Source organism: Natator depressus, chromosome 4 (genome assembly GCF_965152275.1).
Source record: "Natator depressus isolate rNatDep1 chromosome 4, rNatDep2.hap1, whole genome shotgun sequence".
In the NCBI taxonomy this organism is placed as follows: domain Eukaryota; kingdom Metazoa; phylum Chordata; order Testudines; family Cheloniidae; genus Natator; species Natator depressus.
Window position 1 is genome coordinate 23,862,838 of NC_134237.1, and position 15,084 is coordinate 23,877,921.

General features: G+C 39.8%; 1 protein-coding gene across 4 annotated transcripts in view; it reads left to right on the top strand.

Moving 5' to 3' along the window:
- The window catches only part of GRID2 (glutamate ionotropic receptor delta type subunit 2), a 1,015,652-nt gene that overhangs the window by 859,500 nt on the left and 141,068 nt on the right, over positions 1-15,084 (top strand). For all 4 annotated transcript variants that reach the window (XM_074950595.1, XM_074950596.1, XM_074950598.1 and 1 more), the window contains one exon: positions 9,691-9,829. In XM_074950595.1, coding sequence (XP_074806696.1) covers positions 9,691-9,829 — 139 coding nt within the window. The remainder of the gene's footprint in view (positions 1-9,690; positions 9,830-15,084) is intronic.

Here is a 15,084-nt window from a genome sequence, read left to right on the forward strand (position 1 = left end):
TTACTGAACACATTTTACCCACAGTAATGAATAACTAGCAAAGCGGATTCCTCCAGACATATCCAGTCCTCAGATGGCGCTGTGCATTGACAGATTTCTGTTATGCTTGCATAGCATTACACAAAGTTGTTACTATCTGTACCTTAATCCATTTGCTCTGACATGGTGCGCACATTAAATTGTACACATAGACCATATCCACAGTTTTCCTTTTGCTCTTATTATGATGGGCCATTGGCTCTGTTTGAATCAATACCTTACTCTTTTTAATATTTAGTGAGAGTTGCGTGTTGATTTTTTTTTATCGGTATACGTGCTTGTGTGGTGGGGGGCGGGGTGCACGTAAACTACTACACATACAAAGAAGGGGGTGCAATCAAATAAGTTTGAGAATCACTGCCCTAGAGTAATGGTGGAACATAATATGAGGTAAAGACAATGAAACAACTTTCTTTTGACTCTTCAGATCCTCATCTTGCCCTTTTGGCTTACCAGTCAATACCTCTAGCAAGTGGATTCAGCCCTCCAGAACTATTCACAGGAAAGAAGTTGAGTTCCACTATCCCAAACATTCCTTCTCAAATGGACCCTTATTAGCCTGACTTCCTGAGACTACAAAAGAAGATTAATGTAAAACCTGTCAGAAGCAGGACTTTGGCAAGTACCACAGAGTCAGATCCTTGACAGTACTGAATCCAGGAGATCCTGTCTAGGTGAAAGACTCTCAAGAAAAGGCGGGGGGGCAGTGCAGTGATGTGCAGGAACCCCTCGCTCCTACTTTGTTAGCATGCCAACAGGAATCATCCATCAGAGCTGGTGTCATTTTGTTGGGTCACCAGGTGGACATCCACCCGATTGATACCGAGACTGAACCTGTGAAATACTCTTTCTACCCACATAGAATGAGGAATGACATAAGATCTTGAGAGGTCAAGAAAATCAGAAGACTGGTAGACTAATGTCTTAAAAGGGCAGAATAAATCCCAGACCCAAGGCTGAAGGTTCAGGCAACCTACCGTGTCCTTCTCAGGACTTGTGGTGATATTTCATTCCTACTACTTGTTGTTGTTTAATGAAAAGTTTGGATGAAGGTGTCACAAACCTGTCCTCAGCAGGGTGCCCCCTGTAGGAGTTACATGGTGAAGTAAACAAAACATTCTGCATTCAGCAAACAGGATTAAATAAAGGTATGAAGGAAATATTCCATTATGGACGGAAAAGAAAATCTGTAGCTGTCTTTGGTCAGGATATTGGCTTCTCTTACTTTAGAGGGTCTTGGAAGTGTCAAAGTCCCCTTCAGAGTTCCTGGGTCTCCATTACAAGTCTGAGTCTCATTCCCCTTCTTCGCTCAGGGGATCTGTGGCCTCCTTCCACAAACTCAGGGACTCTGGCCTCTCTCTCTTGGAGCTGGGAAGCACATCAGTCTGTTCCCTTGGCAGGGTGGCCCCTATCTGAGGGGAGTTCCCTTCTTTTAACGCCTCCTCCAGTCCTCACATAATTAGCAGGTGCAGAGGGGCGGGGCCACTCCAGCCCAAAGCAGCTCCTTAACCCCTTACATGCAGGTGTGGGGTTCGTGTACTCTGTTATAAAAGGTTTTATCATCCTTTGCTTTTCAGAAAGTGGAATGCATTTGTGAACTTTTATAACCACTATTCAGAATGGCCCCTGAGGGAATATAGCAAGGAGGTAAGAGTCTGTGCATACAGGAAATAAAGACAGTCTTGCATTCACCCTGAGCATGTTCTGGGTCTCTGTAATCTCTCCATTAACTGTGGGCCATACCCTGAGCTAACTTAAAGTCAATGGTAGGACCGTTGCTTGAGCATGCAGCTGAGCATCTGGCCCTATGTCATCTTCTAGGTTAGGAAAGCCCATAACAGACTTTGGCACTACTACAATTTAAATAATAATGCATGATCAAGTGCCGCCTCTTTAGAAAATGAGAAAAAACAAGAAATTGCTTTACCCAACAACTCTTGAGTTCAAGACATTGTATAGTAATATAGTGTCTGTGCCCCTCCACAGTTTGCTGTTTGAAAGAGCACAGTTAATCTGAGAACCAAATGATCTGAAACTTTTCATTGCTGAAAAATGACTACATTCTGGGGTAGAAAGAAAGAAAGAAAGCAAGCTATGGTGAACACTTGTATGTATAGGACCCTGTAAAAACTGGCTGCTGGTCCTGCCTCTCGCTCAGTTCCTTTCCAAAAATCATACCCTGAAATCTGTTAATATTTGAAAGGCTGGGTAACTCGGCTACTGATTTACAAATTTTATTTGTATCCGTGTGAACGAAGGAGGTGACCCTAATTCAAGGAGACATATTCTTCCCTTGCAGGATACAAGTAACAAGTCACTTGATTTTAATTTTATCCCACAGTGCGAGAGTCCAACCTCAACATCCCACATGAGATGGAGATTTATGTACTTAGAAAAATTCAAGGAGGCATGACAAAATATGGATGAAAAATGAGAAGACTAGAATAAGAACTCTTTATTGTGAGAGATATTTCAACAACTTCCAAACTTCAGTTTTGTTACAGCTGGCAGAAATAGAATCATAGGACTGGAAGGGACCTCAAGAGGTCATCTAGTCCAGTCCCCTACACTCATGGCAGGACTAAGTATTATCTAGACCATCTCTGAAAGGTGTTCGTCTAACCTGCTCCTAAAAATCTCCAATGATGGAGATTCCACAACCTCCCTGGGCAATTGATTCCAGTGCTTAACCACCCTGGCAGTTAGGAAGTTTTTCCTAATGTCCAACCTAAACCTCTCTTCCTGCAATTTAATCCCATTGCTTCTTGTCCTATCTTCAGTGGTTAAGAACAACAATTTTTCTCCCTCCTCTTTGTAACAACCTTTTAAGAACTTGAAAACTGTTATCATGTCCCCTCTCAGTCTTCCCTTTTCCAGACTAAACAAACCCAGTTTTTTCAATCTTCCCTCATAAGTCATGTTTTTTAGACCTTTAATCATTTTTGTTGCTCTTCTCTGGACTCTCTCCAATTTCTCCACATCTTTCCTGAAATGTGGCTCCCAGAACTGGACACAATATTCCAGTTGAGGCCTAATCAGCATGGAGTAGAGCAGAAGAATTACTTCTCATGTCTTGCTTACAACACGCCTGCTAATACATCCCAGAATGATGTTCACTTTCTTTGCAACAGCATTGCACTGTTGACTCATATTTAGCTTGTGGTCCACTATGACCCCCAGATCCCTTTCCGCAGTACTCCTTCCTAGGCAGTCATTTCCTATTTTGTATGTGTGCAACTGATTGTTCCTTCCTAAGTGGAGTACTTTGCATTTGTCCACATTGAATTTCATCCCATTTACTTCAGACCATTTCTCCAGTTTGTCCAGATCATTTTGAATTATAATCCTATCCTCCAAAGCCCTTGTAACTCCTCCCAACTTGGTATTGTACTCAAACTTCACATGTACTCTGTCTGCCATTACCTAATCATTGATGAAGATATTGAACAAAACTGGACCCAGAACTGATCCCTGGAAGACTCCACTTGTTATGCCCTTCCAGCATGAATGTGAACCACTGATAACCACTCTCTGGGTGGTTTTCCAAAAACCAACGGTTTTCCAACCAATTTTGCACCCACCTGATAGTAGTTCCATCTAGATTGCATTTCCCTAGTTTCTTTATGAGAAGGTCATGCGAGACAGTATCAAAAGCTTTACTAAAGTCAAGCTATACCACATCTAGCACTTCCCCCCTATGCACAAGGCTTGTTACCCTGTCAAAGAAAGCTATCAGGTTGGTTTGACATGATTTGTTCTTGACAAATCCATGCTGACTGTTACTTATCACCTTATTCATACACTCTTCTTTGGCAGTACAAAATTTTTTGTTCTGTGCTGGATTATGAATTTCCAGTTTAAAATTGGAGAAATTATACAGAATTCTGAAAGATTTTGTATTGTTTCATATAGTTGAAATTCCCAAGATATACAAATCCTGCAGCCTTTTTAACAATATAAACTACCACCTTCTCTCCCCTTCCTCCCCCCCAAAAATTGTGAGAAACATCCTTGTCACAGGAAAAACACAGAGACAAGTTAGTCTAAACTGTTCCCAACAGACCTGCATGTAATGTAAACCATGCCAAATGTAATTGCAAGTTTAAAAATAAACATTTCACCATTTATTCACGGTGACAAGGGCTTTTTTGTTTGTTCTGTGATCTTTCATTGTTATGGGCTGGGCAAATGAGTGCAGCTTTCCTTGAAACCAGCAACTGACATACCCTTGAAAAACAAGGTGGTTGCATACCACTCTGTTTTGAATGATTCACATTTGGTCCCATGCTACAGAGTAGCAGGTTGTCTCTGGGCTGTGGTACATGGTGTCTGTGCCATTCTTCAGCTAGCTAACACCTCTTCTCACCAAGAGCCTCATCTTATTTTATTCTTCATTCTCAGCAGTCTTCAAACCTCCTGACTAAAAGAGAGAATAACTTAAAGTATTGGAAACTTGTATTGGAATTTTACAGGAATCACATTATCCCTCAGACAGTATTGTCTTCTCTGATCTTTGTGTCTGTCCAATAATGTATTAGGTTGTTCCAGTTTGTCAGGACAATATGATTTTTTCCCCAGCCTGCTGATACATCACTAGAAGAATTGGCAAGGAAAGGGGAATAAACAGAAACACATGTAGCATACTACGGATGATTTGACTTTCTGAAGTAGGCAAGAATACATACAAATTCAGGTCATTTCTAGGCATAATTAAGGAGAGCCATTTTAGATAAAGGAGGTGGCAGGACTAAAAGTATTCTCTTTCTCCATCGTGTCTATGATAACATAGCTCTTATTAGCAAATTTCCAGTATAGTTTACTTCGGAAAACATCTTTTTAAATATTAGAGTGACAAGTAGAGTGAGATAATATCTTTTATTGGACCAACTTCTGTCCAATAAAAGATACTACGTCACCCACCTTGTCCTTCTAATATCCTGGGACCAACATGGCTACAACAACACTTTTAAAAATTGATCTTCATTCATAGTGTTTCGCTCCTAAACACAGTGTGAAAAATTAAATATGGATTCAATTTAAGTGACTTTCAGTGAACATAAAAGGAGTGAGATAGATTTCACTGAAGACTGGATCCTGTATTTATCCACAAAACAATCACACAAGCACAATCAGCGGCAGTATGAGCTTTCCCCCACACCATCCTACCAATATGTAAGGGGAAAGACTCGAGGATATTTCATGTCTGTATTCAGTAATGTCGGACTTGAGTGGAAGTTATGGATGCACAGAACTTTCCAGGATTGAGCTCTAAGTGCTTAGCCTCTGGTAAAACTGTTAACGGAGTGCTAATTAGTGGTGCTTTTTGTTATAGGGACATTCGTGTGTCCTTTTGGAACTGGACCGAGACCAACCAACTCATTTCACACAGGTCACCTAACATCTATCAGACGGTAATGACTTTCAATCGTTACCAACCTAGGACTATATTCTACTCTGTGTTTTGCTGGTGTGATGTGAGAGGAAGGTGACAGGATATGAAGTCTATATATATATAGATCTATATATATAGCACCCCATATATATTATGTGTATTCTAATATATGTATAGTAATATAATATTGCAGATAATATATTTTGTGGCATATATTAGGAACCCCTAATGGACAAAAGAGCACGAAGGAAACGGTGTCCATAAACCACAGCCCCAGTGCGCCTGCATATAGGTCTCTCCTGGTTGGTCTTCATGGCTGTCTCCCTACTACATATGCTACAATCGTTACCAACCAGTGCTAGCTGGGTATCCAAAATGCTCCTTTTCATACCAACAGAAATGTGCACCCAATAATGCATCTACCTGACTCACTCCATAAAATCCTGGCAGGATTTTAAGAAGAAAGGAGGCATCTGCCAGCTTTTCTGCTCCCCATAGGAGCACTAGCCAGCAGAGGACTTGATCCTTGGACTACATATGCACTAATGACAAAAGGCTCCATAACCCATTGCCACTATCCTGAACTACTCAGTTCCTCCCTGCCCAACCAAAACAGTGAGTTTAGATGAAAACAAAGCCACGTTTTCTCTCATAAGGTTAGAAGTCATAATAAGTGAAATGTCTGAGCTGACTGTACGAGAACAGAAGACACCATAGCATGAAATCCTTCTGTTTCATCTGCCTAATAAAACGCCAAAGAAAAGATCTTATGGCAGCAAAATGTCTCTTTCCGTTTCTGCTCTTCTTTTGGGAGGGAATGAGGAGCTTGACTCTATAGCTGAGAGAAAGCACTGTAATGCAATTGCTGTCTGTGCTTTCTCAAAATGCCTTTTTTAAACGCATCAGTGTAAAGGATGGGGTCTGAGTGAGACTGGGGTACATTTCATACCAGTGAAGTTCAGAACTATTTTGAAACACACGCTCTACAAAAATGGTGAAAAGTTGTACCAGCATATACGAAAATGTGTGCTGCATGCTGATCTGTGTTCTCAAACTGCAGTCATTAACTATTGATGGTGTAAGCTGCAGCTCTGTTGATTAACGGCAGGTCTTTCACAAACAGCTGTGTGCACTACAGAGACTTCCTGCTGAACCACACATTTTCAGACATTTTAAGCCTCCTTAATAATGTGGGTTTGAAAGAAGAATGCACAGAAGTGAGGGGTGGGAAGAAACTTCTGATGGAAAGAAGGCCCACTTTGAGCAGTACCAGGATGCTGCTGGGGGAGGCACATAAAAATGGTTAGATCAGCTCCCCAATGAGTAGGATCCTTGTTTGAGAATTTCAACTGTGTATAAAAAGCAGGTGGGTGACTTTCAATGGTCCTCTTCTTTCTGCCAACTCATTTCAATTAAAAACAGTGGGAAGCTACTTTTAGTTTTATTCATGAGGTTGAAAAATGAAATTGCAAGCAGGGCTAAGAAATTGCTGGCGTCCCTTTCATCCCCCACCTATTTCAATTTAATTCAGAGCTAAACTGCAGGGATTGGCACCTGAAGGTTAAAAGAACAATCAGCCTGTTGGGTTAATTTGGTATCTCTGTCTGTTTTCATTTGATTGTCATTTATTTTTGGTTGAAAGATTCCACATGCATTACAAAAATCCCTGTAAAGTGGAAATATCCCATTAAAGGATTTCGTTTACAACTTGTGCTGGACATGAAACCAGGTCTTCAGAAGTTAAAGTTAATTCTGGTCTTCAAAATGTCCTAATATTGAAATAGCATCTACCTATATGATCAGGAGATTCTTATTTCAGATAATTATACGGCATATTGGAAATGGGAGGAAATCTATTTCTGACTGCATGAGTCTAACGTAGATCTTGTCTTTTTTAATACTGGAGTTTTTAAAGGGCAGTGGAACCTGCTTATAATTAATTCAGGTAGAGTGAAACACAATGTATAGTGAAGTAGAATAAAAGCCTTGTATTCTTTTAAAACATTGCAATGCACAGTTGCAGCTAGCTGTCATATGTACAGATGTTAACAAAACTGTGAAATTATCAGCAGTATTCAGAGATTAATTAAAATTCTAGGTAGACTCAAATTGCAACTGAAAATGATCTTCTTCTCATTTATACTTAAAATGAGTGTAACTATAATTTACATGAACTCTAAGACCACTTTACACTGCCAGAGCAGTGTTAAGAGGTTTAAGTGCAAGTGAAAATCAAGCATAAAGTGTTTATAGCTGTTTCAACCTATAGTAAGCTGTCAGTGCTTATGGAACCCCTTTGATCCTTGTAAAAATCTAGTGGCTGAATCTAGGTTGTGTTTTTAAGAGTGGTAAAGAAAATACACAGAAATAAGTTTGAGCTGAATATCATTTTACAAAACTTGGATAAAAACAATTACGCTTTTTTCTTCTCCCTTGGGTTTTGCAATAAGGCTAAATACAGTTGGACTGTTTATTTCAATTTTTTAAAAACAAATTAAATCTCTGGTGCTGGATTTTCTGTGCAAAATACCAGTTTGAGGTTGCCTTTATTTCTGGTGACCATTAGTGTCATTCTCTGAATGCTCTGTGTGATAAGAAAGTTGTGTAACCGAAATTATGAGATTAGATTATAAATCGAGATTGTTCTTCCTCAGGAATAGAGGGGAAACCTCTTTCCTCATCCCTTTCTTTAGCATTGTTAAAAGAAAGAGGGGAAGTGAGGAAAAACTTGAATGCCCAATAGAAATTCTGAAAATAAAGGAGAATGAATTTCTAAGAAACATAAACAGGTCTGGTTATCTAATCAGAAATTCCTGTTCTTGTGATGGATTTTGGAATCCAGAACATGTACACACCAACTGGAAGGGAGAAAAGTTGACAAACTCTGGGTGGGATTTTCAAAAGCACTCGGCATTGACCTGATGCTGCTTCCACTGAAGTCAAACAAAAACTACCATTGATTACAGCGTGAGCAGAACTGGCCAACAGAGTACTCTTAAAATCCTGCTCAGAAAGTCTATGTCCGCTTACCACTCTTTTTGACCAGTCGTTTCTAAAGGACAAAAGGAAAGAGAGACCTGTAAGGAGAACTATTTGAATTGGAGTTTGTCTGAGAAAACTTTCTTAACATGAACAGCCTGTGTATAAAACAATCAGACTTCCAGGTATGCAGTCGCTAGGGAGAAGAACAGGATGAGCATCGTAGACAATCAGGAAAACGGGTTAACTATGATTGCATACTGCACTATTTGTCTATCTTTGGTTATTTCTAGCTTTGACAATTTCTGTCCCCCAGAATCCAGAGCTTTATTTTTTTAGACAATGATTTTTCTTTCATTCTTCCTGTGTGTGATTTTGAATGAACTCATTTAAATAGAAAAGAATTACTTCAAAAATGTCAGACCAATGTGTGGGCAGAAATTGTTTCTTTAAAGAATGACCTATATGCTTATTGCTAGATTATGTCTTGGTGAATGTTATGCTTTTGGAACAACTCAGCATAGCTCTGATCATTCAGCATTGCTGCCTATTGACAAAATTAGAATAAGTTAAGCTGTATAGTAGTTCTGAGTGCTGCAAAACAAATTCGGTGTGCCACCTCAAGATGGGTACATTTCATTGCTGGTGAAGTTACGGGTTACTTAGCTAACAAGGTAGTTGAGGCTCAAATAATATTTGTAAAGCACTTTTGAAATAAACAGACTATACAAAATAATAGTCTATTGTTCTACTTCAGTGTAAATGGAGTTTCTGTATATCTGAGCTCACTTTGAGCAGATTCTATGTATATGCACGACATCTGCAACAGCACATCTGGCTATCAGCACAGCTGTGAAAAAGTTGTGCTTTTGTTTTGTTTTTTGTTTTAAGAAACTGCATCAGCTCCAAAGCACAGGGAGAGCTGAATTAAAGGTGTTAAAAAAATCTGTAAGGGAAAAAAAATCCATAGGTGCTTAAATATGCTGTTTTTGTTCTGAGCTCATGAAATCTGTCTCCCGTACTGGACTGACTGTCAGATGAATCACAGTTAAATACACAGTGATGAAGGAGGTCATAGAAAGCCTCTTGGAGTGGAGGTGTGGGCTTCCTTTAACGCTCTTCATTGCATCGAAATTATGTTTCAAATCCTGCTCACTTTACTAACAGAAGTATTCCAGTGATGTCAGCGACACTGTTTACATAATCAAGGCATGAGCAGTGACAGTGTTGCTCTGCATCATGCAAATGAGAGCTCTAATTTTTCTTCTTCTGTCCAACAGGAGGAGAAGTTCCATATACAACACTGGCAACCCGAATGATGATGGGCGCCTGGTGGCTTTTTGCTTTGATTGTCATCTCATCTTATACAGCAAACCTAGCAGCTTTTCTCACAATCACTCGCATTGAGAACTCCATCCAGTAAGTGGACAAAGAACAGATGGGGTGTGTGTGTGTAAGCGTATGAAAAGGTGGAAACCATGAGAAAAACACTCTAGCCAATATCCTTTGGGGCAGAATGTCTCACAGATCAATCTAAATGGTCAGTTACTGCAAGCTAATTACTCTTTTCGGGCACAAAAAAGTTTATGTCCCTGAGATGTATGCATATTCTAAAGGAAATTGTTACCGTCTACATGGTTTGAGGAAGTGGAAACTGGAACAGTTATTTAGTGTCTGTGGTTGTCAGACGTCCCCTGCAAAAAGTTACTATTATATCAGTGTTTGAAATGGAAGAATAAGTATTGAAGGGCTCCCCCTCTACACTCTCCAGTTGTAATCAGCCCCAAGAGTCTGTATCCTGACCTTTGATGGGAATTAGTCAAAGAGTTTGCTGTTTCTGAGAGTTTAAGATGAAACTCCCCCTTTTCTGCTAGGGAAATGCAATCAAATGTGTTAATATGAATGAATAAATAAAATTAACAGACCCATTTCCCATTCTCTCCTTCATTTTAAGCTCGTATTTTTGCCATATCATTTTCCTCTCATTTTCTTCTTGTAACCTGTCTGCTACTTTCTCCTTTCCCTTTGTATTTATTCTCCTTTTCCTCTCTACGTCTCCACATCTTGTTATTTCTCTGTCTCCCTCCCAGGATTGCTCATGTCTTCCCCTGTCTAAGAGTATAGTTACACTGCATTCTGAGGTGTGGCTGCAGGCTGAGTAGACATACCTGTGTTTGCAAGGATAAAAATAGCAATGCTGATAGAGCCACACAGTCCTCAGCGTGAACTAGCACCACGAGTGCATACCTAGGGGCCACAGCATACTTTCACAGTTCACACTGCAGCCTGTACATCTGTCTAGATGGCTATTTCTTGGTGTGCTACCATGGCTAAAGCTATCACAGGTGTGTCTACCCAGGCTTGGTCACACCTTGGATTGCAGGGTTGGCATACCCTTAGTTACCTTAGCATAAAACCAGGGTGAGAGTATGCCTCCTTTTTCAAGCAAATACCACTCTTTGTATTACTTTTCTTTGCAATGCTTTTCATTTTGTGCCAACTGGCAATATTAAAAGTAAAGCTGCATGGTCATAAAATACCTGTTAGCTGCATCTATTAGTCACACTGACCCATTGTACTGAAACCTCATTTGAAGACAGTAATTCTGGGAATGACTTTTAAATCAAGACAGTCAGCATTTCCACATCAAAACATTGCGGTCAAATTGGGAATAACAAAGAGCAAAGCGTAACTGGTATGTCCCTTAAACCTGCCTTAATACCAAGATCTTAAGAACATAATTTTCATTATAGATACATAACTCCTAAAACATTATCCATACATGCATTTTGCAACCAGTGGGCAACTGATTCTCAGCAGAGACCTCACATGCCACCCTTCTGTGAACTATTATGCAGGTATCCAACCCAGGGGGGTCCCTGTAAAACCCTATGCACCCCCCCAAAAAAGTGCCCCTGTTCAAATTCCTTCTCCTTATTGCGAAGAGGGAGGAATTGAACTATAATCTCTAACATTTTGGGTGACTAACTGAACCACTGGGCTAAAGATTATGAGGGATGCCTCTAACACCTACTCTCCCACACGGCTGTTTTGTATGTGGAGTTAGGCCATTAAGCTATTAGCCAGGATGGGTAAGGAATGGTGTCCCCAGCCTGTGTTTGTCAGAGGGTGGAGATGGATGGCAGGAGAGAGATCACTTGATCATTACCTGTTAGGTTCACTCCCTCTGGGGTACCTGGCATTGGCCACTGTCAGTAGACAGGATACTGGGCTGGATGGACCTTTGGTCTGACCCAGTATGGCCATTCTTATATAGGCACCTTACCTTGTTCTCACAAAAAACATGTTAGGTACCTAAGCCACCTCTCTTCCAGGAGAGAGTTCCCAGATGTGGATCAAAAACAGAGCTAGGCATCTCCCTGCAGCCTGGATTTAGGGGCCCTAACTCCATGAGAGGGGAGGGGCTTAGGACACATCCCTTTTGTTGGCATCTCCTATTGCTTATCTTAGCCAGCTCCCTACCTAGCATGCTGGCTTTTGTTGATCCCATTCTCAGAAGCCTCTCTCTCCCCATTCAATGTATAGGAATAAAGGGAGCCTAGGTGCCTAACCCAGGATTTGAGCATTCCAGAGCTTTTCTAAGTGCCTAAACCATGGGTGTTGCAATACTCCACATTGCCGAACCTAAATCCCTTTGTGGATCTGGGCCCTAATCCTTTTAGGTCGATTGATTGTGACTAAGCTGTGCCTGTTCTGTGAATAAGCAGAAGGCTTCATTTGAAACTTTCCACAAGTACTAAAACTTTGCATACAATATTTTTAAAAACCAAGAAGAATCAAGGGATGTGCCACCAAGTGATAGGCAAGCCTCAAAAGACATAGATGTGCATTTGATTCAGATAAACATCCAAAAGTTTGCATGCTCATTGGCAGCTTATCTGAACATCTTCATGCTAGAAAAAGAGACTGGAATTCTCCTGAGGTCAGGCTTTCTTGTGAGGTTTCTAGCTCTTTTCTTTCTAGTTCTATTATTATTATTATTTATTATTGGTATGGTGGTAAGGCCTAGAGGTCTCCATCAGGTATCAAGACCCCGTTATGCTAGGTGCTGTACACACGTAATAAGCAAATGTCCCTTCTCGAAGGAGCTTACAATCTAGTATATAATGAGAGGATTAATTAACAGTCTCAGAACACCAACTGCTTAGCCATTGTCAAGTGTTTTGTAGGCATCACCCCACAGATGAGTTTTAAGGAGGGATTTTAAGGAGAACAATGTAGTGGCTTTATGGATATTGACAGGGAACTGCTCCCATGCATAAGGAGCAGTGTGGGGAAAAAGCAAAAAAATGAGTGAAGAAAAATTGGGCTAATGGACTAATTGTTGGCAGAGCAGAAGTGGGCTTGGTAACTTATTAGATCTGATAGGTAGAGCAGAACTAACCTGTGAAGGACCTTAAAGTAATGGGAGCTGTCCTTAGCACTTTTGAAAATCAGGCTACTTATTTAAGTGCTGAAATGAGTACCTAGGAGCCTCACTTCAAGCTCTCCTTTTAAAAAAAAATTATTTTTCGCATCCACAAAGAGAGAGGACATAGTTTCTTTCCTTTTCCTGCTCCCTCATAAATGTTTCTATTGTTCCCCTCTTGTGTGTGGCTACACCCTTTTGTACACTTCCCCTACTTATTTGTATTTAATGGTTCTTTCCAGACATTTTTCACATACCACAATTCATATTAAGCTAGGATGTCCCCAAATGCTTCCAAACAGCAGAGCTCTTACAGATTTGCTTTGAAGGAGAGCTACACTGGGGTTCATGTACTGTAATGACAATAGATATTTTCCTTCTCTGAAAGACAAGGTGCTCTTTACCCCCTTGCCTTGTACCTTGTCCATCCAAACCTTTAATAGTTGGCAAGCACTGTTAATACTTTCTGTCACAGCTGTCACTATCAAGCCTCAAATCACTTGTCTTGCTATGCCCTGTCTCCCGAGCGTGCCTCTGAATAAATCCTTAGAGCCCCAGGAGATGAAAAACACAACTTGCAGGCAACCTTTATCTGAATTAGAATAATAAATAAGGACTTTGATGTAAGCAATCAGATCAATTATTTGCCCCCTTATTAAGTGACTAATTGCTCTCTGACAAACAGCTACATGAAATAGTCAGTTCTGATAAAGCAGTCAACATAAATGGACACTATATTCTTTGCATTTTCTAAACTATATTTTGAATGTTTTAAAAACACTTCTTGACACATATGAGCAACAAATTACAATTCCATTTAAAACACTGCCCAAGATTACGGTATAAGGCCCCAGTGTAGGATTTGTTTTAAAGAGAGAAAGGGGGTGGGGGCAAGTAAGAGTGAAAACAGAACGCAACACAAAGAGAAGTAATTTTTTCTCAAAATCCAAAGTGCAGGCAAAATTTTTGACTGCAATTAAATACGTCTCTGTTTTGCTGGAAATTGATAAAGTGATAATGACTAGAGTCCAACATGAAACTAAGCAATTGAGTTGGTGTGCCTTGTCTGAATAAGGCTCAGAAAGTAAACTTCATACATGTTGAACAGTAAATATAATTTTAAATGGTTCAGCTTTATAAAGATAATATTTAGCTCTTAACGTATTCAAAGTGCTGTACAGACATTATTCATCCTCACAATGGCCCTATGATAGAATAGATACTATGTCATTAATAATCTAATTTAGTCCTAATAAAGCATTGATGGAAAATTTTATGCCATGTACCCCACATATAACTTAAATATTTTTCCACAAAAAATCTTCACAGTAAGCAGTTATAACCATAACTAGAATTGTAGCTTGCTCATTGTAATGCACTGAAACAATTTGGGACTTCTATTCTATTTAGAGCAAATGGAGTCTCTATATTCAAATTCACGTAAGCTGGTGGTATAAGCAATTTTCCATCAGTCACTTTTTAACTGTTTCAAAATTAGAATATCCAAAGTCATTCTTATACGCTTACTCTCGCTGAATAAGCATTTTGCTCCACAGAGATTTCTGCTGAAATCAGTAAAACATTTCATGGGTTAAGGTATTACTCCGTGTGAGAAAGGGTATTACTCAACGTGAGTAAGGATATCAGAATCTGGACATTAGAGGATTCCTCCATAAGCACAGGTACATTTGACACCAAGTTGTCTTTATTTTGAGACTTATGCTCCTGTGTGTGCATGTGCGGGTGGGCTGGTGGGACTTACACATGTGTCCATTAACTCTAATAGGAGTCTCATGTAAATATCATGTGTATGAGTGGGAGAATCAACTGTTCATTCCAGAAATAGATACATTAAAAAAGCAAAATTATAATCTACAAATATTAATAGAAATAAAGTACATACCAAAAAAAAACCTCAGAGAAGAATGGTTCATAGTGATAGATCTGTCCACAGAGCTGAGGAAGCTTCTAAACTGTAAAAGAATTTCACTTTTCTGCTAAGGGTTTGGGTTTTGTTTTATTCTGTTGCATCTCAGCTGCTGGATTGTGAATGTCACACCACAAATCTGTGCAGATGCAAATGTAAAACTTTATCCCTAAAGCAGATCATATACAAAATGAAGCCATAGGTTATGTGTCCTTGCTGAAGGATAGCTCAATGATCTCACTGGTCTTTTCCATCTCTAACTCTTGTGGTTTAGCTATGATGCCCCCTACACAGAATCAGCAAGCTGGGAACTTCTAT